At 38.8% G+C, this 25,273-nt stretch overlaps 1 protein-coding gene across 2 annotated transcripts in view; it reads left to right on the forward strand.

Moving 5' to 3' along the window:
* FRY (FRY microtubule binding protein) overlaps nucleotides 1-25,273 on the forward strand; it is a 268,121-nt gene that overhangs the window by 41,821 nt on the left and 201,027 nt on the right. For both annotated transcript variants that reach the window (XM_063650744.1, XM_054446794.2), the window contains exon 2: nucleotides 6,271-6,470. In XM_063650744.1, the coding sequence (XP_063506814.1) occupies nucleotides 6,271-6,470 (200 nt within the window). The remainder of the gene's footprint in view (nucleotides 1-6,270; nucleotides 6,471-25,273) is intronic.

Raw genomic sequence — 25,273 nt, forward strand, 5'->3', positions numbered from 1 at the left:
GGTCATTTGAGTATTTGCAGTACCTTTTTACATGCAGTTTCTTAAGTTCCCTCATACTTGCTTTAACGGACAATTTGTTATTGCTCTGTACACAGAGTGACATGTTCGCAAAGAAGCTGCATCACCCTTCGTTTATGTTTTATGAAATGTTCCTGTACTGCCAGTAAACAAATTAAGTCTTAGGACAAAAGGCATTTGAGAAGGAAAGTGTGATTCTAAAGAAAGATCCCAGCTCTTGGTTACTAACAGGGTTTGCCTTCAGAACCTGAAAAATGAATGAAGTATTGAGAACTGGCAGAAAGAATAATTTATGTACAACCATGAACAAAGAAATCTCATAATTTACTCCTTTGTAGAACGATAAGATTACATTGATCTCTATAAAGTTAAGTTGTTTAATCAGATCACCTTTCTAGGAAGAGTACTACTTTGAATATTTGGTTACCACATATAATCCCAGGAGCACTTAAAAGAAAAAGGAAGCCATTTTTTATTTCAAATACTCTGGGTAAAATTCCAGTAATGGGAGCATCAATAAAAGCAATGAGTGTTTTGAAAAATTAGCTCTGTGCTTGTCTGTCTTTGCATGTTGGTGAAAAAGCAGGCCAAACATCTCTGCTTCCTGAGGAATGGAGTAATTTGTGCAGGAAGATGGGAAAGCAGTGTGCTCACTGGGCATTTTAGTTCATGCCCTTCACAGGCTGGTTAAAATTCTCATCTCCACCGGAACTGGCACACAGATATGGGGCAGGCCAAATGCATGGATCAGGAAAACAGATCCTGCCCAAGCCATGTGTGCCTGGATTTTCTTAGACACCAAGAATACACACAGTGTTCATTCCTTCCTGCAGCAGCCCCAGACTGTAGCACCTGAATGCCTGTAGGCAGATAGAGAAGAGCAGGTCCCTCTAGCCACTTACTCTGTTTAATTTTTCTTTGTCCTTTTAGAATTTATTGTAGTCTGACAGGTGGTATTTGTGTGTATGTGGGCAGGTGTATGTGTGTGTGTGTATATACACATGAAATGCTGTTTATGTTACCCCACCTCAGTACAACGTAAGCTTCATTAGAGTAGGAACTATCACTTTGTTCACCAGTATCTTCCTAGTGCCTGGAACAGTGCCTGAAGCCTAGTCACTCATTAAATAAGTATTGGTTGAAAAATGAATGAGTAAGTCAATGAACAATAGCTTCTAATGAAAGATGGTATTACTTCTCTAAAAATCTGATTGAGAAAACCAGTTGCTTTCCTGTAACATCTATGCCACCGTTAGCCTCTGGGGCTCTTATATGAGGATGCTCATTTCATTTCAGTGTTATAATAAAAATGTAGCTGAACTATGAGCTGTGGAGGTGTTTATATTGGTGCTACAGTTAGGAGGGTAGTCTGTCCTGGAAATGTTGGTAACTTAGGGAAATTGTACTGAAGATTTAAACCAGCTAAGAGCAGCCAGCGTAAAAATTAAGCTATAAGTCAGTGAAGTTGGGGGAAAAATAGTCGTGTTCAAAAAGATTATCATGTGCAGTCCGAAATAGATTTAATAAACAGAAAATGAATGGGCCCCAAAAGTATAAAATAGACTTCTCATAATTTAAGGAATGGGCCCTGCTTAATATAAAAGATAGAGACCCAGTGAACACGAGAAAACACTTCCTGAAGTCATCCAACAAAATCAATTAGGAACAGAATTTGGAATAAAAATAATAAAAGAACATTAACAAAACCCATTTATGACAAAAGAAGGCAATGGAGAAAAAAATTAGAATGTGTTAAAACCAAGATTAAAATGTAAATGAGAAAATATAAAGAGAAGACAAATTTCAAACGGATTCAATAATTAGAAACCTAATTAATATGTAAAAGTAATGCTCTTCTTCTCCACTCCACACCAGCCCCCACCACAGGAGCACTGGTTTGAATGACTTTTTAGAGAAATTGAGCTGTTATATGAAGATAGAAAGGATGAAGGAAAGGAGAATAAAGGCAGATGGAGTTGGAGCTAAAAAATTCATCACATGGATGCCACTGAACCATACACTTAAAAACGACTAAGTGGTAAATTTTGTCTACTTTACCACAATTAAAAATAAATAAAAGTAGATTTTTAAAAATTCATTATATGCAAAAAATTTTAGTGGGGGTTTTTAATACAACAAATTAAGCCACAGGAACAATTGTTTCTTCAACAAGTATTTGGATGGGGAAGATGTGATAAAGATTCTGTCAGGATCCTTTCACTGGGAGAGATCCCTATTTCCAGAGACCTGGCATGAAGAGAAGGCTGACCCTTGCGGCAGCTGGATGGCACTGGCAGGCAGAGCCCAGACCAAGCCAGGTGGAGGAGACCATACTGACCTGGACCCTGAAAGGTACGAGGATTTGCTTGCAGGACTGGGTAAAAAGCAAGGAAAGCACCCCAGGTAGAGAGAAGTCGATTCAGTCATTGCATTTGCAAACCTGGAAAATGGGACCTCAGTGTGGCTAGTACTGAATCCATGTTTTATTTTGTTTTTTCAATCAAAAATAAATTTCAGTTAAAAATCAGACCTATGAAGGAATAGATTTAATTCTTGAGAGCTAAATTCTTAGAGGCAGCGAATTTTTCCCTTTTATACATCAAAAGTTTTTTTAGTTTTATCTTTTTGAAATGGAAGCCTTTGGAAATTTATATTAGTCTTTTTCCCACCTTTTTTACCTTTCTGTGAGACTTAAGGTCATCATAATGAACATAAATTGTGACAGCAGTCAAAGCCCTCAAGTCTGTGAGACTGTCATATTCAGCCAACCGCATTTTTAAGTTCTGGCGGCTTTCTAAATTATGCAATTTTGTTTCTTCTTTTGCTACTAGCATTTCTACCCATAGAAATTACACCCCTCCCTTATAATTTTCTGTTTCCAGACTACTGTGAATTTAGAAACTGGACAAATGATCTTACTTATGTATAGATTAAGGGCAAGCAAATGCTGTGAGGGTCTGATGATTTTCTGTCTAACGATAATGCTGTAATATTTACACTAGTGTGGACTTTGTGACTCAAATTTGACTACCAGGGAACATGAGTTTCCTGGTCTGCACTATATTGTCACCAAATAACTCAAGTATTGAAAGGTGCCATGTCCTAATGTTTACTTTTGAAATTATCCTGAGGCTAGGATTTGCCATGAATTAATTAGGGTAGGATGAAGAGGGGTTACTGAAACTTGGAAGTGGACCTACTTCAAGTATACTTACCCCATTAACTTTCATGCATCTCCAGATGCCTAGGCTGATCTGTGTTTGAAACTCAGAATGATGAGTGACACCCCCCCCTTGAATCATTTTCTGCTCTGGTACAGGGCTCTGCTGGGCTAGGATAGTTCCAGCTCAATAAGGCTGTTCATATAGTTTTATCTTTTTCAATATCACATTTATATTCACAAAGATGTCTGGCTTTGAAGTACAGGTGAATAATATTTTTTATGATAGCAGTGAATTGGCTCTTTAGCTGTTTAAATGGAGGATTTGTCTGAGAGGTTTCCTGGTATCTAAATTTCAGCTCTCTAGTTCAAAATGCAGCCTTGCAGGAGGACTGTCAGAGGTCACTCTCATGAAAATGTTTTCACTGTAGTTAAGACTTTTAGGCCCCAGAGTCATGCAATTATGGATCTTGTCTTGCAATAACTGTATATATTATATCGACCCAATTATTGCTGTCATCTAGAAATGGATCAAATCCTGTGGAAACCCAAAGATAATAAAAAGTCATACTCCAAATAGACATTTTAGGTTTATATCCCAGTCTCTGGTTCTGTGGCATGATGCCTTTGATACCTGAGGAAGATATCTTGAGACATTATGTCCTTCTCTAAGCTGGTGTTGGGGAGGTGTCCTACTTCCACAAGGTGCCTGCACTGGGGAAGTAGGAGGTGAAGCAGAGGAGTGGCCAGGACCTCATTTTCATCACTTGATTTTCAATATGCCCCTTTGAAATAAATAGTGGCTTTTAGTGCACTGCTTGCAGTACCATTTAATTAATGACTCTTCTATCACAACTACTGCATCCTTTCTTAAAAGACTCTGACATATTGCATCTCCTCATGTAGTTCCTATTCCCAGGAATCCCTTTAAGACCTGCAGAAATAAAGTCAGGGGACATTTTCAGTTAGTTATTTAAAGAGATTTATTGAGTATTAGCTGTGCAAAGAACTTTGTGTGACATCTGGGAGTCTACAGTCTTATTAGGGAACTTTTAGGAGATATAGCTAGAAGAGTAAATGGTTTAATTACAGGGCTGACCCTAGACAAAAACTTTGTCTCCAATCAATAATTACTTTACTTAGCAGCAGTCTATTGAGCCTTTCATAGGTAATGTAGGATATACACGACAAAGCAAAACACCAAACAGTTTGGATTAAATGTTCAACTCTTGTAAAGCAAACTAATCAGTGAGGACTGGCCTAGTGGAGGTAGATGTTATGGAGATGAGACTAGAAGTGGCTCTGAAAGAAGAGGAGGAAGAGATGGGCAGAAAAGAATGGAAAGGAGCTGCAGAAAAGAAAGAAGGAAGAATAAGTGAAGCCAGTGTGCTCACAGGCCAGTGAGGGCATCAGCAGGACTTGGGTGAGGGTGTGGAGGCAAACTACTAAAGGCCCTCAAAACCAGGCCAGGGTGCTGAGGCTGGATGATGGTAATCGAGAGCTATTGAAAGTTTTGAGCAGAAAAGTGTTATTATTAAAGCCATGCAAAAGAAAGATTAGTTTGATATGGAAAACAGATGAAATAATGTCCGCAAAGAAGTTATTAAAATAATCTAACCATAGATCTCCAAGGGCCTGGATAGGATATGGCCAGGGGGAATGGAGAGGAAACGAGATAATGTGCAAGGCACTTTATTATATTTTTGTAACTTGCGAGGCCATAGTCTTACAGTTTAGTGGTAGCTGAGATCTGGAAAGACCGTTCAGATGTAAGGGGCTCCTCAACTGTTATGTCAGGTTAAATGAATTACAGAGGAAGGGTAGGAAATGTGAGGGAGAGTCATCTATGTAACAATGGGGACATGTTTGTAATTTAATAAAATAAACAAAACGTTATATTGCTTCCCCAGAACTTGGCTTGAGACAGAAAGAAGGCAAGAGAAGCCTTACATTTATTTGTAGTTATGAAAGGAGTATCCAACTTTCATGGAGAAAGAACTTTGTTCTGCCTTTAATATTGATGACACTACCATTCTCTTGATATCCAATCCAGTGTCCAAACTGGAAACCCACTTTTTACTTGACTCTTTCCCTTAATCTCCATATCCAGTTACCCAAAACTAGATACTTATGTTTCACTATATACTTCCTGTTCTCAGCATTCCCAATGCCTCTATCCTAAGCCCACTTGCTCTTACGTTTCTTTCATTGGATATTAATAACTGACCATCTTACAACAGCTTGTGGGGGGGGTGGTAGAATTTAAAATATCAAAGTACTGTAAGAAGTAGAGACTTGAAACTGCATTTATGAATTTAAAAAAAGTTCAGCAACTATCTAATTAAAACAGTGTCTGACTCCTGACTCTGTTGCATTCTGAACAGAGGCCACTCATCAGGAGCTTTAATAGTTGCCTCTGTTGAAGATATAGTACTAGTGGGGAATCAACATATTTTATAAAGGAAGCACAGAGGTGTCCCAACTTGAGCCAAAGGGCGGTGAAAGTGAAAAGTTAAACCCAAACCTTGGACGGCAAACAGAGCACTGCCTGAGCTTCGTATCTTTCAAGAGGTGCGTCCCTTTCTGGAGCAAGAGCCAGCTTGGCTTCTGAAAATTGATTCTTGGAGACTTCTGGAATGAATGAGCCCAGAGTCTTTTCCATTATTAGAATGAAGCACAAAAGAGAGCTCTTGACCATGAGGAAAACCTGGACAAGAAATCACTTTTTTTCCCATATATGTTTTCTACCCATTTTCTAAATGGGACTGCTGTTTCCGTAGAACCAAAAAAATAAGCCAAAAACATCTTAAGTATTGTAAGATTGATCAGCTATATTATGAGCTTCCAATATAATTTACCTAAAGCAATGTAGTGACTAGAATCTTGAGATGATCAAATATGGTATAACACAAACATAGTGTAATGAAAATCATAAAATTCTGACACCATTTCCAAAGAATAAGGCCAGGTTATGATATTAAGTGTGACTTTCTTGATATGATTCGTATCCTGATATTTATGGTTTAACACAGTCCATCTGAATATTTATGACATTATTATCAGCCAGTAAGAATGCCCATTCTGTTTTTCAGCTTCTCCCGTTGGCAACGGTTACATCAAGCCTCCGGTTCCACCTGCTTCTGGCACGCACAGGGAGAAAGGGCCGCCAACCATGTTACCCATCAATGTGGACCCAGACAGTAAACCAGGAGAATATGTCCTCAAAAGTTTATTTGTCAACTTCACCACTCAGGCCGAACGCAAAATTCGTATCATTATGGCAGAGCCCCTGGTGAGTACATGCCGTGGAATCTGCCTCTTTGAAAATTCATCTGTATGCTGAATATACTAGATTTAAACACTATAACAACAGATGGATTGCTTTTCCTCTAGTTTGTAAAGGTTCTTTAATATCATAGGTAATGTTTTAAAGATAATAGTTAGGTTCCCTGATCTGAAAGAAACAATTTGAATGTCGAGGATTTTAAAACAATCTTCAGCAAATACTATTCAGTAGCATGCTTCACTGCTGCATTTGGGACTAATAAGCATAATTTAACAAGAAGAAGTATCAAAGAAGTATCAATCACAGAAAAATTGTGTTCAGAGTGTCTGTGATATATATATATATATATATCTCCCATATATATATATGGCAAAATCTTTTGTCCAGTTTTTAAAGTAGATGACAAGAAAAATCATTTTGTTCAGGTGGCCGTGTGGACTTCGAGTTGGAGAAGTTAAGGCCTTGGTACCATATTGTCAGAGAAAGTGTTCTGATGAGTCGTTCAGAAACACCACTTCCATTTCTAAAACTTGGAAGACAATAAATTCTTGACTTACGTACCTTTAGTTCCCTCATTAGACACATGATGCCCTTGGATGTGAGTGTCTTTGGTTGCAGATGCTTCTGCTAGAAAATAAGGCAGGCATGAGTCTGCCTTACGTTAATTGCTCTAATAGGACTCTAAAGAGCACTGAATCTCTCCAAAGGACAGTCAGGAAGGAAGGAAGCGCAATTGGTAGATTCAGATTACTTGTTTTCTAACCTTGGCAGGGCCACACACAATAAAAGAAAAGGAAAGGAATTCAGAGTGACGCAGCTGTTTCTGTGAAGTGTGACTTTGTACCTCCTGTGAGGTTACTGGGGCAATAAGAAGATAATCAGAGGTTTGCTTTGCAGAATAATAACTTAAAATAATTAAATACAATATTCTTAAGCCTGCAATACACATCTCTGAAAATATGTAATAGATGATGCACAACATCTGTTAAAAATGACCCTTACAAGAATTACAACATAAGGTTTGGGAATCAGAATTCAAGAATGTTTGTTAAGTGTGTTTACCTGAAAGTTACAAACTTTGCACATTAAAATTTTTATTATATCAGTGGATGTTATATTTATCCATTCTGTTCATAAAGTTCTCTTCATTTATTGAATTTCCATAATTATGGGAAATGTTTCTTGCTTTTATAGTTTAAATCATCTAAATTCATCCTTACTACAGGACCTTTATTTCCATTCACTCATGTTTTTATGTTTCTGCTCCTCTTACTACCAATAATAGCTGATATCTGTGGTGTACTTACTATGTGCTAGGCATTGTGCACAACTTATTACCTCCTTTAATCTTCACAATGACCTTAGGTAGATAGCGTTTATTTCCTGCTTACAGATGGGGAAAGTTGGCACAGAGAAGGTTAAGTAAATACTCAAGGTCACACAGTGTTGATTTAAACTCAAACTAGGTGGCTTCAGAACCCACATCTGAACCCCTCTACACTTTATTATCAGTCTTTGCATGGTCCTCTTCATGTAGAGGCACTGTTGCAGATACTGTTGCTAACTTCTTAAACCAACACAGGACTCTCCTGTAACTTGAGTCAGCCACCTCAAGTATCCAAAGTCCCATTGCCCAGAACAGGGCTGACCCTTGGAGCCTCCAACCCCTTGAGAGACACTGAGGCAGCCCAGACTCCTCCCCTGGTGGAGGGAGGGAAGCTACCTCCATTTCAGAGGATGTGGGTCAGTTTAAAGAGAGAGTGGTGAGGCACAATAAAGATTCATTTCACCCTGTAGCCCTAGAAAAGTGCAAAAATGACAGGTCTAGTCTCTTTGAAATTGTGTATCCTAATGCATTTTCTTGAGGAGCTGTGAAGTTGTACAAAAGTTCAAAGAGATGCTTACACAGCTAGGTCCTGACACCTTTTCAACCATCATGTTTCCAAAATAATAGTTTACTGTTTTTTTAAGAATTTATGAAGTAAAATAGTTTGGATTTAACATTTTCCCTCTTAACTCAGGTTGTAATTTGTTTGCGTGGAGTTTTTTTCTTCTTGGAATAAGGATTAGATCTGAAAAAATGTACATGTGCCATAGCATTCTTTTAATAGAAGTAGACATTTTTGTTCCTCTCTATGAAACAACTAAAATGTCCCCAAACAAGAAAAAAATTTTAAAGTATAAGTTCTTGTCATAAGGAAATCTTCCTTATGTGCTTAGAGTGAGGATTCTGCTGGGTGTTGATGGCCGAGAAGACACACTTGATGTTTTTAGCTGAAGAGATGAATCTAATCAGTTTTTAGTATTATTGTTTTTTATAAAAAGAGACCTTTTTGCTCTACCACCCAGACTACAGTGCAATGGCGCAATTTTGGCTCACCACAACCTCGGCTTCCCGGGTTCAATTAATTCTTGTGCTTCAGCTTCCCTAGTAGCGAGGACTATAAGCGTGTGCCACCACACCCAGCTAATTTTTATATTTTTAGTAGAGACGGAGTTTCACCATGTTGGCCAGCCTGGTCTCGAACTCATGACCTCAGGTGATCCTCCCGCCTTGGCCCCCCGAAGTGCTGGGATTACAGGCATGAGCCACTACCTCTGGCCTTTTTATTCCCCTTTGATTTTTTGGCAGAAATGTAAGCTTCTGTGCCATATTCTTTTCTTGTCTGCTGAAAAATGCTTAGTAATTTTCTGTCCTTATTTTTGCCTACTTGTAGGCCAGCAAATGTGAATGGATTCAGAGGCTTGTCAGCTGATTCTAGAAGTGTGAATGTGCATTTGGCATTTTGTCCTGTAGCTGCAACAAGAGGTGTTATTTTTGATGTATGTAGAGTACACTTAAGGTGAATTCTATTAAATGTCCTCTACTATTTCTCTTGTTGAGTTAGCTTCTTTTACAAAGACATTGAATGCTTTAAAACCCTGAATTTATGTGGTTTTGTATCAAATCACAAAATTGTATTCTATTATTCTTAACTAAATACAACTTGTAGGGGGATGGCAAAGGTAATTTTCAAAAACTTGGAAGTATAGATTTACTATTTGGGGGACTACTCAGAAATCTGTATTTTTCAGTTTTATTTTTAAAAGACTAACTCGGAATTTCACACCCATTAGCTTGTGTGGAGCAGATTATGTACAACTTTAAATTAAAGTGTAATGTTTTATTTATGACTTTGCAATATCCAGATAGCCAACTTTAAAAAAAAAACAGGAAATAAAAATGTTCCACAAAACAAATTTTAGATTTGTTTCTTTGTAAATATCTTTCTCTTGTTCTGCAGAATGGCTCTTTGTACCCAAAAGATGCTCAGGTCATATTCATGAATATTTATGGATAAGTCAATAATTCTATTCTATTTTTATTGCTTCATGGGGACATTTAATAGCATTTGTTCTTGTCCAGTCTTATCATTATTTCACCTTTCCCAAGCAAAGTGTTCTAAACAAGCTAATGGGGTCATCTGTGTCTCTTTTATATTTTTATTTCAAAAGATAAAAACTGCAGAAAATAAATAATGGATACAATTCCTTCTTGCATCCTCCTCCTTCCCTCTGAACTCAGTTTTCTTCTTCCCAAAGTGAATCTTTTTCAGTTCTTTAAGTAAGAATCAGTGGGTGGTAAATTACTCAGTCTTGTTCATCTGAATGTCTTTATTTCTCCCTCATTTATCAGTGATGGTTCAGCTGGGAATAGAATTCTAAGTTGAAATTCATTCTCCCTCTGACATTTGAATCTTTATTTCACTGTGTTGCCTTATCATTGCTGTTGAAAAGTCTGTAGTGAATTTGTTATTTCTTTGTGGATTCTTTACTTTTTTCCCTGTTTACTTTTATAGTTTTTTTCTTTGGTATTCTGAAGTTTCACTACACTGTGTTTGGATGTGCATTTATTTTTATTTTCTTGTTTGAGACTCTTGTGCTTCTTAAATTGAGGATTTATATCTTTTTATCAATTCTGGAAATTTCTTAACTATTAATTATATGAATGTCGTCATTTTTCCATTTTCCCTCTTCTCTTTTTCTGGTACTTCTCTTTCACGTAAATTGGACTTTCTTACGCTACATTGCATATCTTTTTACCCATCTTTTATTATTCTACCTCTTTGTCTCTTCTGCATTCTGAGTAATTTTTTCAGATCTGTCTTCCAATTCATTAATGTTCTCTTAGGCTATATAATCTGTTTTACCTACCTATTGAGAATTTTAATTTTGATGACTGTATTTTTTACTCCTGCAAATGCTATTTAGTTTTCTTTGAAAGTCTACTTAGGCTTCTTATTTTCATCGTATTTTGTTTCTTTTTTAAGATTACAACTTTGCTTTTATGTCTTCAATCACCTTGAATGTGTCTTTAGATTATTGTTCTGTTATAACACTACTTGTTGTGTCTGCTAACTCTTCTGTTTGTTGTGCCTGCTAATTCTTGCCCATGATAGATTTCTTTTTATGTACTTCGAAATTTTTTGTTGTGAATTCTTTCATTGATCCTCTTTTTCTGTGAGTTTTCCTTGCATCCACAGCTGTGGGAGTGTTTCTCCAGCACGGTTTTGCTTTTGCCCCTTCTGTTGCCCAGAGTTCTTGCTGTCTGGGGCCAAATATCTGGTTACTTTCTGCACCTAGAAGGTGACACAACTATATATCCCAAACTTGTAAGACTTTGGCCTGTGGTTTCAAATTCTTGGATGTGAATTTTTTTTTCTTGTTATTTTACATAGAACTCAACCAGAGACCACTGGGAACATCTTTTCATCTTCTTTTAACGGTGCATAGATTTTTCCCTAGTCCGTTGTTTAGGACCAGACGTTATGTAAGGCATCTTATTTTCTATGTCCCACCTCTCAGGGCCCACGTCACTGTTTCCTATCCCCCAGTGGACAATAAAGAAAGCCTCTAGGATAATGAAACAAACGTTCCTCTCCCTGGATAGCCACTATGCTACCTCACTCCCTCCTGTTTTTCCTTTCCCTTTGCCTTTCTTGTGAACTCATTTCTATACCTTTTTTTTAAAAAAAATGTTATATTTCATTCAATATTTCCAAGCACTTACTCCATGTGAGCTTTTGGGTTATCTGAACCCATCGTCCTGCCTGTGTCCTCTGCAGAATTCTCAGTTTGCTTCCCATGCAGATAGAGCCAGAGTTGGCCTTGCTCCTTGAATCTCATGGTGAGGTGCGGTGTCCTCAAGGTGAATAAAAGGAAGAATAAGGGGTCTGTCACCAATTTTTCCTCCTCTGATCTCATCTGTGAATCTTCTCTAAACACAACCCTGTCTATAACATTTCTTGCACAAAACTTTCATTTCATTCTTTTTCACTCCTTGATTTGGCCCAAACTGATCTTACTACCACCACATACCTTTATGAACCCAGGTTTCTTGTCTGCCACCATGCGTTTATGCATGCTGACCCCTCTTCCTTGAATGCCACTCAGCTCCTCATCCTGCCTACCCTTTAAGGCCCAATCCAAAATCTCATCATCTGAAAAGCTTGGCTTGATTTCTTCCCTGCTATCTCCACACAATCATGCTTATGATAAAACACACTTACACGTATCTGCAATTCTCTACTTTATCTGAGCTACTGTATCATTCTGTCTTGCAAACTATTCTGTCCTCATTGAATTAAAGTAATTAGAATAGACTAAACTAGCAAATACCAGAGTATATTACAAGTTTTAAGGGTAAACATTTTATGATACTTTCAGTTGTGCATGTGCATACCAGACCATAGTGTATTTTTTATGGTGGTGGGGTAGGGGCAGAGATTTTCTCCTAAGTTGAAGAAGCAATGTGTTAGCCTGTAAGTTCCTTGGAGGCAATATCTGTGTGGGATGCAATATCTGTGTGGGATGCATCTTGACACACACACACATGCAAACACACACACACACACACACACATATCCCATGTCCCCATGTTTAGGACAGTGTTTGCGTATCATAGACAGTAAATGTTTTTTGAATGAATGAATGAAACATTAATATAGTAGCTTGAAAAGAATGTCTTTATTGGAACCTGTGTGTTTCCAAAGGTCATCTTGCCAACTCTAAACTAATAAACTAATAATAATAGATTTTGTTTTGTTCTTTGCACTCGACAGATGAATGCCCTACAATGTGCTGAGTACAAGAGGCATTGATTCTCAGCCTCCTGCTTTCAGGCATCTAAGGATACCTCTTTATTCATTGATATGGTCACCTTCTCCTCACCCCGACTCCAGCAATAGGTGACTCTTAGTGATCAGACACAGTATCAGAATATATGCTCTCATTCTCTATAAGTCTGTCTATATAGCATTTATTACTGTAGTCACAGGCAATTACCTTCTCAGTAAGCTCTTTCCAAAAACAAGACTCTCCAGTTTTTCTGAATTCAAGTGCTGCTATCAATTTTGACTTTGTAGATCAAATGGACAAAAGAGATAAAGTTAAAGACAAAACAGCTTTTCATTCTGACTGATCCGGATTTGACTCCTGCTTCCACCTCTTTAGTGTTGTGTGACCTTGGACCAGCCAGTCAACCTCCTTTTTTTCTCATTTGCAAAATGGGAGTACCAGTACCCAGCTCACAGGGTGGCTGAGAGGATTAGAGGGAGTGTGTGGAGCCCCTGATATACTCCTGAGCACGTAGGAGATGCTCATTTGTCCTCATCACCACCCTCCTCATTATCCTCATTGGAGGGCTGAGATGAATTTCTGGTATATTTCCTCAGAAGTCAGCCTGGTGCTTCCTCTCTTTGTGTTCACGCAAACATAATGGAGGCTTGAGCAGGGGACTTGACTGTCTGCTGTTGCCATTTATCAATACTGTCAGGTGCCTGTCCTGAGCTCTGCCATGGCATTGACAGAGGCACAACCACAGCTCCTTTCAGCAGACCTGGTCTTGGCCCTCCAGGTGCTCATGCTTTGGGAGATGACAGAGGCAAACAAAGTACTTGAGAGAAGACAACACCCCCAACGATCTCACTGTGTTTCCAGCAAAATACTGGAGGCCTACCCAGGTGTGAATTGTGAAGACCTAGGCAGTAAAACCAGGGATTTGAGGTAAGTCCACCTCTGAGGGTTTTCAAAGGCTTTCAAAGAGGAAATTTCATTGGTTCTTGAGAGTAGGGGTCAAAAAATAAGAACCACATAATGCCAGGCAGCCCAAAATATGAAAGGCTGGATTACTCAGCTAAGTAAACCAAGTTTAGAAAATTTCAAGGATTTTCAATCATACTTCTTAGGCTTTTGTCCATGCCCCTCCCTATAACTTGACCAATACACAAGAAAATTGGTTTTTTATTATAGCCCTGCCACTAACCTGTGCTTCTGGCAAAGTCACTTACGTGTGATCTATCATTGTTTTCTCATCTATGAAAGGATAGCAGCCAGGCCGTTTTCACTCTAGTGTATAAAACAAATGAAATAAAAGCAGCATTCACTCTCAAACCCCTGGGTTTAAACTCTTAAATTTCTTGAGTTTAAATCCCTGGGTTTAAACTCACTTATTAGTGAGTCTACCCAGGTTTAATCTCCCATTGTCCCTTCCAGGAGCTGCAGTGGAAGCTAAATTGGGGATTGGGCCAGGAATTCCATCTGGATCTAGTCTATCAGCATAAAATGTCAACGGGGAGAAAAAGAAATTCTAACTCGCCTGACAAAGAATTACTCAGAAAGAAAGTAATTTACTGTGTTTTGATTTTGAAACCTGGAAAAACGAAAAGTTTTTTTTTTAAGTCTACTTGACTTAAAAAAAAAAATCTAACTTTCATCTTGTCCTTCAGCAGAGACTAAGAATGAGAGCTGTGCTTATCTTCGTCCAACACCCTGGAATTCAAAAACACTTTTTATGATGAAAGATGAGTGAAAATGGGGATTTTCATTATTGAGATTGCTTGAGCCTTAGTAGCTTTGTTCACAAAATAGTTAACGGACAAGATGCAGGCAGGTTATTTTAGACATTGCCCCTGTGCTGAGTTAGGAGCACAGGTGTGGGCTGACAAACAGAGTGATAATTCATAAAGGTGCTAACTGTGTCATGCTGGAATGGAGGCTTAAAAATAATAGAACATGATCTAGCTGGTTTGCTAACATGAAAGAAGCAAACTCAAAGTAACACAAACTATTTTCTTGGGGTACACAGTCTGAAGAATCCAGGATGCCAAACTCTATTGCATCACACGTCATGAATCTGTAATGAAATATGTCATGCTTAAGAACAAACCTGTAGGAACATCAGTCATGGCCAGCTGGCACAAACACTGGAAGGCCAAGCAATTAGCTAATGACAGCATTACTGCATGCTAATGTTGTTCCAGGTTCAGGCAGTAACGTTGTTGACATACCTTTGTTCCTTGGCCCAGAGTCTGAGGCTTCCAACTCCTCCTGTGTGCTGATGTTACAAAGCTGGCATCAGGACAACTCTCCTGTTACCCCTAAAGTTAAGTAGGACGCTGTGCTGTAATAAGGACACTGGTGGCCCACCACCAACAGACGGTATATGAGTGGTTCTAGTCATTTTGGTGAATGGGACTGTGGGTCTAAGTAAGCAAGTCCTTTGGCAAGTGACATACATACTCGTCCCAGCTTCCTCTTGTGATTTTAGACCATGTCTGATGAGAAGTAAGAGACTGAAATTAGGATACACCCTATTTTTAGGTGTAAAAGAGTTTTTTTCACCTCTGGGCCTTCTAGAGATTGAACATTCATCCATAGTCTTGTATTTCACTCATTCACGTGACTGACGTGTGTGCAGACTTCTAGATATCAGAAAATATCAGATCCTTTCATCCGGAACCCTTTTTAGTATTTTAGTAATTTGTGAATTGGGAAATTCTGCTGTGCTAAAGGACAGAATGACTACCTCTAATTAAGTTTGGATCTTTATATGGCAGATCTTCATAAAACTGATTGTAATTAATCATCTTCATAGGCTTATCACCATTTACTAACCTCAGCCATATGATGATATTTCATAATATTTTATCATGCCCATTTGCAAGTTGGTGGTTTTTCTGCACTGCTCTACATGCCAATCTTCCTGTACTAAGCAAAGGTTACATGTCTGTTGACTAAGGATGTGTAAATAGCAGAAATGCCAGCCTTAATGTCTTTCTGCACTGTGGATTCCAGTCAGCTTCCCAGAAGGATAATCAGCTAGTCTTGTTGGTCAAACTCCTCTTTAAATAGAGGCTGCTGTTGCTTCAACAGACCAAATAAGGGAAATACAGAGTAAAAGTCATTTCATTTAGCTCCCTGTTGAGTGTAGTGATAGAATCAAAGTAATGCTGTCCTGAAAAGAGACTAAAACATTGCTGGTCAGATAGGGAATATTTATATCACACTTGACAACATACTGGCTAGTTTTCAAATTATAGATAAATAACTTTTAAAATAGCTGTTTCTTAGCAAAACAGCTTAGCCTGGAACATCCCTTAAATAATCTATAAAGATATTCACCAAAAACTTGAAAATTCACCCTAACCCAGAAACATAGCATTGTTAGTGGCTAAAAAGATTTAATTTAACTGCTGAATGAGGTGATCTTTCAGATGAGCTCATAAGTTTGTTTTCTTTATTATGAGTATGCTTGGAGACATGTAGATGAAACACATTTCTTCTGTGGCTCCTAAATGGAACTTTTTCAGCTGTGAAATGAAATTTAATACACCACCATAGTAAAAGTTTGATTGAACCTTATAGCAAATAAATGATGTGAAAAGTATCAACAGGTAATAAAAAATATCAGAGGGCTTTTTACTTCAATTTAATAGTATCCAATTCAATTCATTCATTGAATGAATTTTTATTTTTATTTTTATTTCTGGTGACTTTATGAAGAGATTATCAAAGTTTCCTTTTTTTGAGAATACAAAACCAGACAAAGGTAATTCCTCATTTTCAGTCTAGTTTTTCTGATGATATGTTCTTTGTACTATTTACAAAGACATCCTTTTTAATACAAACAAAAGATCATCTGGAAGTATATGTTTTAGAGTGACAGAAAATACCAATAAAAATACATTCAATAATAATGGCATAATACCAAGTAACAATGGCTCATTCCTTAAGGTCACTGTGATGTAATATTGCTGTGTTTCCACACAACACTTTGCATTTTGACATTCCTGAGAATCATCAGTACAGTTTTCAGCAATAGCAAATTTTGCTATAGCATTGTAGCAATTTTAACCAGCACAAATTTTGATTTCTACAGGTCATGCTAACAATAAGACTTGTTTTATTAGGTATTTTTACTGTTGCTTACATACATATCTAGTATATTCTGACTTTTAAAATTTCTTAAAACACAATATTCTATTTGATAATATTTCCTGATGCTTTTGGGAATTTCTACTCAATTCCTAAGTTGTAATCACATAGGTTGAAGGCAGGGGGGTTGGAATGTTCCTGTAGGCTTTCCCAAGGTGATTCACCCATGAAGAATACAAACATTCAAGGAAAAAGACTATGCAGGCCACAGAGAAGGAATGTCTGGTGGGTACAGTGGCTCACACCTGTAATCCCAGCACCTTGGGAGGCTGAGGTGGGAAAATTGTTTGAGTCCAGGAGTTTGAGACCAGCCTGTGCAACGTGGTGAGAACTCCCATCTCTATCTACAAAAAATAAAAACAAAAAAATTAGCCAGGCGTGGTGGCACATGCCTGTGCTTCCAGAGGCTGAGGTGGGAGGACCATTTGAATGAGGCTGCAGTGAGCCGTGTTAACACCACTGCTCTCCACTCCAGCCTAAGTGACAGAGTCAGACCTTGTCTCCAAAAAAAGAAAAAAAGAAGAAGGAATGTCTAAGAAGTAGGAGGTGAACAGATGGGAGGTGGGGGGCAATTCAAGTGGAGAGAAGGGAGTGAACATTGCTGCTAAAAGATCCAGCATGAAAAATGGCCACCAGATTTGCCATTTGGAAAATTACTGGGGTCCCTAGGGAGACTAATTTTAGCGGTGAAAGAAAGGCCAGATTGCAAGTAGTTGAAGACATTTTGAATAGGAGAGGAAAGAAAGACAGGAAGTGTAGACCACCCATTGAAGAACTGAATATGAGAAGAGGGTTAAAAAGGAAACCACAGCCGGGCGCGGTGGCTCACGCCTGTAATCCCAGCACTTTGGGAGGCTGAGGCGGGCGGATCACGAGATCCGGAAATCGAGACCATCCTGGCTAACATGGTGAAACCCCGTCTCTACTAAAAATATAAAAAATTAGCCGGGCGTGGTGGTGGGCGCCTGTAGTCCCAGCTACTCGGGAGGCTGAGGCAGGAGAATGGCCTGAACCCAGAAGTCGGAGGTTGTAGTGAGCCGAGATGGCGCCATTGCACTCCAGCCTGGGCGACAGAGCGAGACTCCATCTCAAAAAAAAAAAAAAAAGGAAACCACAGCCAGAAGTGGATGTGTGGTCAAGGAAGGCACTACGATGAAAAGGTTTAAGCATGTTGGTAGCTGAGAAAAAGACCGAAGAGAAGGGAAGGGTGGAAGACGGGGGTCACTGAGGAGCTGGCTGATGGAGCGATGTCCTGAAGGAGACAGGAAAAGATCCATCCACACACACTGTAGTAGACACTGAAAGTCTACTGAGTGAGCATAACATGCACAGTTAGAGGGGTATATTGAGACAAATAAAATTGAAAAGACCAACAAAATAGAAAGTTACCCAGAAACAAACAAATGAAGGTTGTATCTTACATTTCTTAGTAGCTGCTGTAGTTCTTTTTTTTCTTTTTGAAGAATGCCTATGAGAGCTGCTCTTTTGTTCAATTAAAATGAAGATTAACTTTGTAGCTGAATTTAATTGAAGTTTCTCTTCCACTATTCAAATAATGGATTTGTACTTAGGATTGTTAAATGTGGCAGAGAAATAGGCTCCACTGAAATGAGCAAAACCACTGCAAATAGGACAGATTATCTCAAGAGATTTTGCTTAAAAAAAGTGCCAACATATTCTTCCAGATTTACATCTGCCTTCAGTTTTCATAGCATAGGGTACTGGGCAGCATCTTACCTGATAGTACCTTGGATTTATTTGAGCTGTGTCTTCTGTATCATTCTCTTTTGTTTCTTTTCCCCCAATATTTTAAGCGAAAGGCTGCATTTATTATTTCCCTTAAGAAAATTCATTTTAATAACTAAATGGAATAAAAGGGGAGAAGTTTTGTCTGTTTCCACAAGTACCCTTCTTCCACATACCTCCGAGGGCTTTAACTATTTCTCATTAGTTATTAGAAACCTACTCAGGATGTCATAGGGTGATGTCCATTTTTACAAACTGAGGCAGGTTATCAAGCGGGCTAAGTCTTCCACCAGAAGTCCAGTGATCCATGCGGGCAGTCAATTGACATGACCAGAGTACATCTTCAAGATTAATCACACCACTGGGGCGCCGATTACCCCTCATGATGGGGAAGTCATTTGGGGAGTAATGGTCAGTATTCAGAACTGTGAGTCCTCAGGCTCACTCTTTAGATGTTTTTCCAAACTTGAGTCAAAGTTGGCACAAATGAGATCTGATGAGAAAAAGATGTCAGACATGAAAACATTTGGGACCCCATTATTCTTTGGTTCATACTGAAGTAGAGTGCCTGCTGCTGGGTGCAGATAGTTCTGAACAAAATGCTTTGGTGCATTTTCACAGTTGGGTCCACAGCTCTCTACTGTGAAGGGTGCCACCACATGGGGTGAGGAACCTCACCACTAGGCATCTTCCCATGTTCCAGTGAAGAAGAGAGATCCTAATGGTGGTAGTTCCATTCTGAAATTCTTTATTAACCACTAAGACCAGACATTTATATTATAAAATTTCACTGCTGATGATATCAAAACCCTCAACTGATTATGTGTATCCTAATTTTTTCTAAAAGATAACTGAAGCTTAGAGAAGTTAAGAAAGGGTTGTAAGTTGTGAGGACCTAGGATTCAAACTCAGGTCTCTCAGATTTTAAAGCCCACACCCTTAACTGCTACATCCACTGTTATAATAATTAAAAGACTTTAAAATAGCATCTTAAGCAAGGTTAGTGATATATTTGACTAATTGAATAATCTCATATTAACTCCAATAGCGTTGCTGGGTTAAACACATTCATTGAAATCTCTCTAAATGCCCGGATGTCACCACAACGTAGTATATCCATGTAACAAAACTGCACTTCTACCCCTTAAATGTATACACATTTTTTAAAAAGAAATATCTCTGAGGGCAGTAATACTTTGGCTCTTTATAGATTAGTGAAATCTTACCTGTGTGGAGCACACTTGAAATTTTGGAAGGTCACTAAAAAGTTAGAAGTAGAAAGTTATTTGTATTAAATGAGCCCCTTGTATACCTCAAATAAAACACCTCTTGATATATCAGACTCCCTCTAGACTTCTAAGTGACTGTGGCCTGTTTGTCTGGCCATCTTTCTTTCCTCCTAAAGATTACAGAGATGTATGATATGAAAAGATTGTGAAGTGAAAATGTAATTAGTGTACACCGAAATTGTTTGAAAATTAAGGTAGAGGGCGATGGCTTTCCTCTGCCCTTCTTAGTTAGATGTGGACACAAGGAGTGTTTAAAGTCTGTATTTTTTTAAGCTGGGAGTAGGGAAGATTGGAACTCCTCAGGGTGTGAGAAGCACAAACAGCTGTATTCCTATGGAAATACTGAAACTCCTGCAGAATTCTTAAGCGCAGGAGAAAATTCCCCTTGCTTGGGTTGGGATAGCAGTAGTCTCTGATTCAGAGGGAGAAAACTCAAAGAGAATCCCAGAGTGCGGACTGAGGACTACATCTTACTTCTCACGCGGCAGGTGAGGTATCTCTGAGATTTGGCCACCCAAATCCAGTCTGCAAATGGGGAGAAATGGACAGCGGTCCGTTTTATAGCTCCACCAGGAAAAGATCAAAAAAATTGGAGAATTGCTATTAGAATAAGTTTTGAGAGTATCTTATGTCATCTTTAAAAACGAGACATTGTAAGATTTTAACAGTGATGATAAGTGATGCATCACCACCTCCTGTTTTTAGTTTTTGTTTGTTTTTTTTTCTAAAGAATTTAAAACATAAACATATGCAAACAGAATAGCACAGTGAACCTAATGGTCATCTTCAACAATTATCAACTCATAGCCAATTCGTTACACACTCCCTGAACCTTCCCCTGATATTACTTGAAGTGAATACTAGAAACAAAATCATCTCCTCTAAGCATTTCCATATGTATCTCTAAAAAAATTCTTCTCTAAACAAAACTGCAATACTATTACTACATCTAAAAAACTAACAACAATCCCTTAACATCATCAAATCTCCCATGTGTTCAAACTGCCAATTGTATCATGAATGTCATATTTTCTTTTAACAAAATATTTGAGTCAGGATCCAAATAAGGTCCACACATTGCAGAAGACTTTTAAAGAAATCAACAGACTCCCCCTCCATTTCTCTTTTTTTTTTTACCCTCTCAAAACTTATTTATTGAGGAAACGTCTTTCTTTCCCGCTCTTTCCTGGATATGGCTGATGACATCTTTTTGGCGTAATGTAATATATTCCTCTAACCCCTGTATTTCCTAAAAATTGGAAATTAGATAGAAAGGCCTGGTTAGATTCAGGTTTGAGCTTGTTGTTTGTTTGTTTAGTCAAGACTGTTTCATACTGCTTTCTTCCATCAGAAGGGACGTAATGTCTGGGTTTCACTTTTTTTGTGCTGTGAGCAGCCACTGATGTTCAGCGCCAAGTCTCAGTATTTTGGGTTTTCCCAGGGCCCCAGGTCCTCGTTTGTTCACTGTCACTCAGTGAGCTGGGGCATCTGGTCAGACCTAAGGTCTTCAGTTTTAGCCAGCTAAGAACTTTCAGGGACCCATCACCCCAAAGTTATGCTTTTTCAGAATGATTTTGTGAAAATAAACACATTCAATTCAATTCATGAAACTTCAGTACATAAATAAAATTATACCAAAATATAGAACAAAGACAAATTTTTAAAGTATACAAAGTCTTTCTATCCTTACTTGAAGTATACTGTTCTTACTTGATGAATGGCATCATTATTTTGAGCTTCCTTTGCCATAATCTGTTTCCACTTGTTGTTAAATACCTATTGTGTATTCTGTGCTAATTTTGCTTTACTACTTATTTAATGCTCTTTAAAAACCAGGATATCTGAATGTGTAGATCTTGGATTTCATGCAACTGGTGTCCTGCAGTAGAACTGCAAGCAGTAGCATACCTCTACAGTTCTCTTTTCTTTTCTCTATTTTTTATTTTTATTTTTTGTGGATACATAGTAGGTGTATATATTTATGGGGTACATGAGATGTTTTGATACAGGCATGCAATGCATAATAATCACATAATGGAAAATGGGTGTCCATCCCCTGAAGCATTTATCCTTTGTGTTACAAACAGTTCAGTTACGTTCTTTTAGTTATTTTAAAGTGCACAATTAAATTATTATTGGCTATCATCACCCTGTTGTGTTATCAAATGCTAGGTCTTATTGATTCTTTCTTTTTTTTACCCATTAACCATCCCCACCTCCCCACTAACCCCCCACTATCCTTCCCAGCCTCTAATAAACATCCTTCTACTCTATGTCTATGAGTTCAATTGTTTTAATCTTTAGATCCCACAATAAGTGAGAACATACAATGTTTGTCTTTCTGTGCTTGGCTTACTTCACTTAATGACCTCCAGTTCCATCCATGTTGTTGCAAATCACAGGATCTCATTTCTTTTTTATGGCTGAATAGTACTCCATCGTGTATATGTGCCACATTTTCTTTATCCATTCATCTGTTGATGGACACTTAGGTTGCTTCTAAATCTTGGCTATTGTGCACAGAGCTGCAACAAATGTGGGAGTGCAGATATCTTTTCCAAATACTGATTTCCTCTCAGTATTTGGAAAAGATTGTTGGATCATATGGTAGCTCTATTTCTAGTTTTTTGAGAAACCTCCAAACTGTTCTCCACAGTGGTCGTACTAATTTACATTCCCACCAACCAGTGTATGAAGGTTCCCTTTTCTCCATATCCTTGCCAGCATTTGTTGTTGCCTGTCTTTTGGATATAAGCCATTTTAACTGGGGTGTGATGGTTTCTCACTGTAGTTTTAACTTGCATTTCTCTGATAATCAGTGATGTTGAGCACCTTTCATATTCATGTTTGCCGTTTGTATTCTTTTAGGAAATGTCTAGTCAAGCCTTTTGCCCGTTTTTTGATTGGATTATTAGATTTTTTTCCCATAGGGTCGTTTGAACTCCGTGTATATTTTGGTTCTTAATCCATGTCAGATGCATAGTTTGCAAATATTTTCTCCTGTTCTGTGGATTGTCTCTTCACTTTGATTGTTTCCTTTGCTGTGTGTAAGCTTTTTTTTTTTTTTTTGCGACGGAGTCTGGCTCTGTCGCCCAGGCTGGAGTGCAGTGGCACAGTCTTGGCTCACTGCAACCTCTGCCTCCCAGGTTCCAGCAATTCTCTGCCTCAGCCTCCCTAGTAGCTGGGATTACAGGCGTGCGCCCCAGCCCAGCTAATTTTGTATTTTTGGTAGAGACGGGATTTCACCGTGTTGGTCAGGCTGGTCTCGAACTCCTGACCTTGTGATCTGCCCACCTTGGCCTCCCAAAGTGCTGAGATTGCAGGCGTGAGCCACCCTGCCTGGCCGCTGTGTGGAAGCTTTTTAACTTGATGTGATCCCATTTGTTAATTTTTGCTTGGGTTGCCTGTGCTTGTGGGGTACTACTCAAGAAAATTTGCCCAGACCAATGTCCTGGAGATTTCCCCAATGTTTTCTTGTAGTAATTTCATATTATGAGGTCTTAGATTTACAGGTCTCTTTTCTGAAGCAGGCCTGAGACTTACAGATCTTTCCCTTGTATTCAGATGGCTCTCTTCTGAGCTGGAGCAAGTTTGCCTCTATCCTTTCCTCTCTTTTTATCTCTCTATCCTTCCTCTCCTCTTTTCTTTCTTCCTCCATCCTTCCTTTCTTCCCTTTCTTTTATTCCCTCTTTCCTTCCTTCCATCTTTCTTCCTTCCTTTTTTCCTCCCTTCCCTCCTTCCTGTCTTCATTTCTTCACTCATCCTTTCTTTCTTCCCTCTTTCTTATATTCTTTCCCTTTCTCCCTTTCTTCCTTTCATCTTTTGTTCTCTTTATTTTTTAGCCACTATGGTATTCTCTCCCCTAGGTGTACTCTTAAGCCTCATCTCACTGATAAAATCTATGTTGATGCAAAGATAATCTTGGTAATGTTAAAATGTGAACCTGATTCTCTGTGCCCAAAGCTATCTTTCCAAATGCATACAGATATAGTCAGCCGTTTAACACACCCTGATAACTTCCAACTGTGTACTAGGGGTATGGAGGAGACAGACAAGTTACAACATGGTGGGAATGCTAACAAGAATAGGTGCAAATAAAGTACTGTGTGACAACTAACAGGTGACTCTGCTAGGGAGAACTGGGGAGGGGCTTCATCTGGAAAATGACATTTAAGCTGAGTCTTCAAAGAATATGATTAAGACAGTATATTTGTATGCAGGTGCAGTGGCACTCCTGTAATCCTAGCAGTTTGGGAGGCCGAGGTGGGCGGATCACCTGAGGTCAGGGGTTCGAGACCAGCCAGGCCAACATGGCAAAACCCCGTCTCTACTAAAAATACAAAAATTAGCCAGGCATGGTGGCATGCGCCTGTAATCCACCTACTCCGGAGGCTGAGGCTGAGGCAGGAGAATCTCTTGAATGCAGGAGGCAGAGGCGGCAGTGAGCCGAGATCATGCCACTGCCCTCCAGCCTGGGTGACAGAGCGAGACTCTGTCTCAAAAAAAAAAAAAAGACAGTATATTTGTGTAAAAATAGTTAAGGAAAACTTAGTATGTTATTTTATTGAGGCATTGACCCGAAGTTCTTAGCTAACGGACTTGACTTTTATGTATAGCAACAACTTATATATATATATCAACTTTGCTTATTGGAGAAAGTGAGCCTGACAATGTGTTGTTTCCTTCATATGTATGCAAAAATGTGTAAGTGTAAAATATCATGTTTATCAGCTTCCCATCTAATTTGTAGTGGGACAAAAATAACTTTTAGGTATGGGGAGCTTTGGGATGTGGGTGGACACAGTCGCCTTTCTTTCCCCGCTGTGGCAGGATCTTCTTTTAGGTAGTAGTGAAAGAGGATTGCCTTCCGTGCTCCCACTATGTGAACTCCTGAGTTGTTGTAAGGGTCTACTGACTCACAGGTGTGCTGAGTTATCATTTGTCTGAGTTTCAAGGTCGCCCATACAGATGTATTCCCATGCTTCTAGTATGTATAAAAGAAGTATTGTTGCTACTCTAGTACAGAATCTTTTTTTCCTTTTTTTTTTTTTTTTTTTTTGAGATGGAGTCTTGCTCTGTGGCCCCAGGCTGGAGTGCAGTGGCGTGATCTTGGCTCACTGCAACCTCCACCTCCTGGTTCAAGCGATTCTCCCACCTCAGCCTCCCTAGTAGCTGGGATTACAGGTACCCACCACCACACCCAGCTAATTTTTGTGTTTTTAGTAGAGACAGGGTTTCACCATGTTGGCCAGGCTGGTCTCGAACTCCGAACATCAGGTGATCCACCCACCTCGGCCTCCCAAAGTGCTGGGATTATAGCCATAAGCCACCGTGCCCGGCCCAGAGCCATTTAAAAGCATCATTGGAACTGTAGTATTAGCTCTCTGTCATTGTGTATAGTTTTAAACAATAGATACTAAAATAAAATTACTATCTTGTATGTTTGGAGTGTGTGTGTGTGTTTTTTGGTTAAGAAGTTTTTGAACATTTCTGGAACTAAAAGGAATCTTCATAAAATAG

Source organism: Pongo pygmaeus, chromosome 14, assembly GCF_028885625.2.
Source record: "Pongo pygmaeus isolate AG05252 chromosome 14, NHGRI_mPonPyg2-v2.0_pri, whole genome shotgun sequence".
Classification (NCBI taxonomy): domain Eukaryota; kingdom Metazoa; phylum Chordata; class Mammalia; order Primates; family Hominidae; genus Pongo; species Pongo pygmaeus.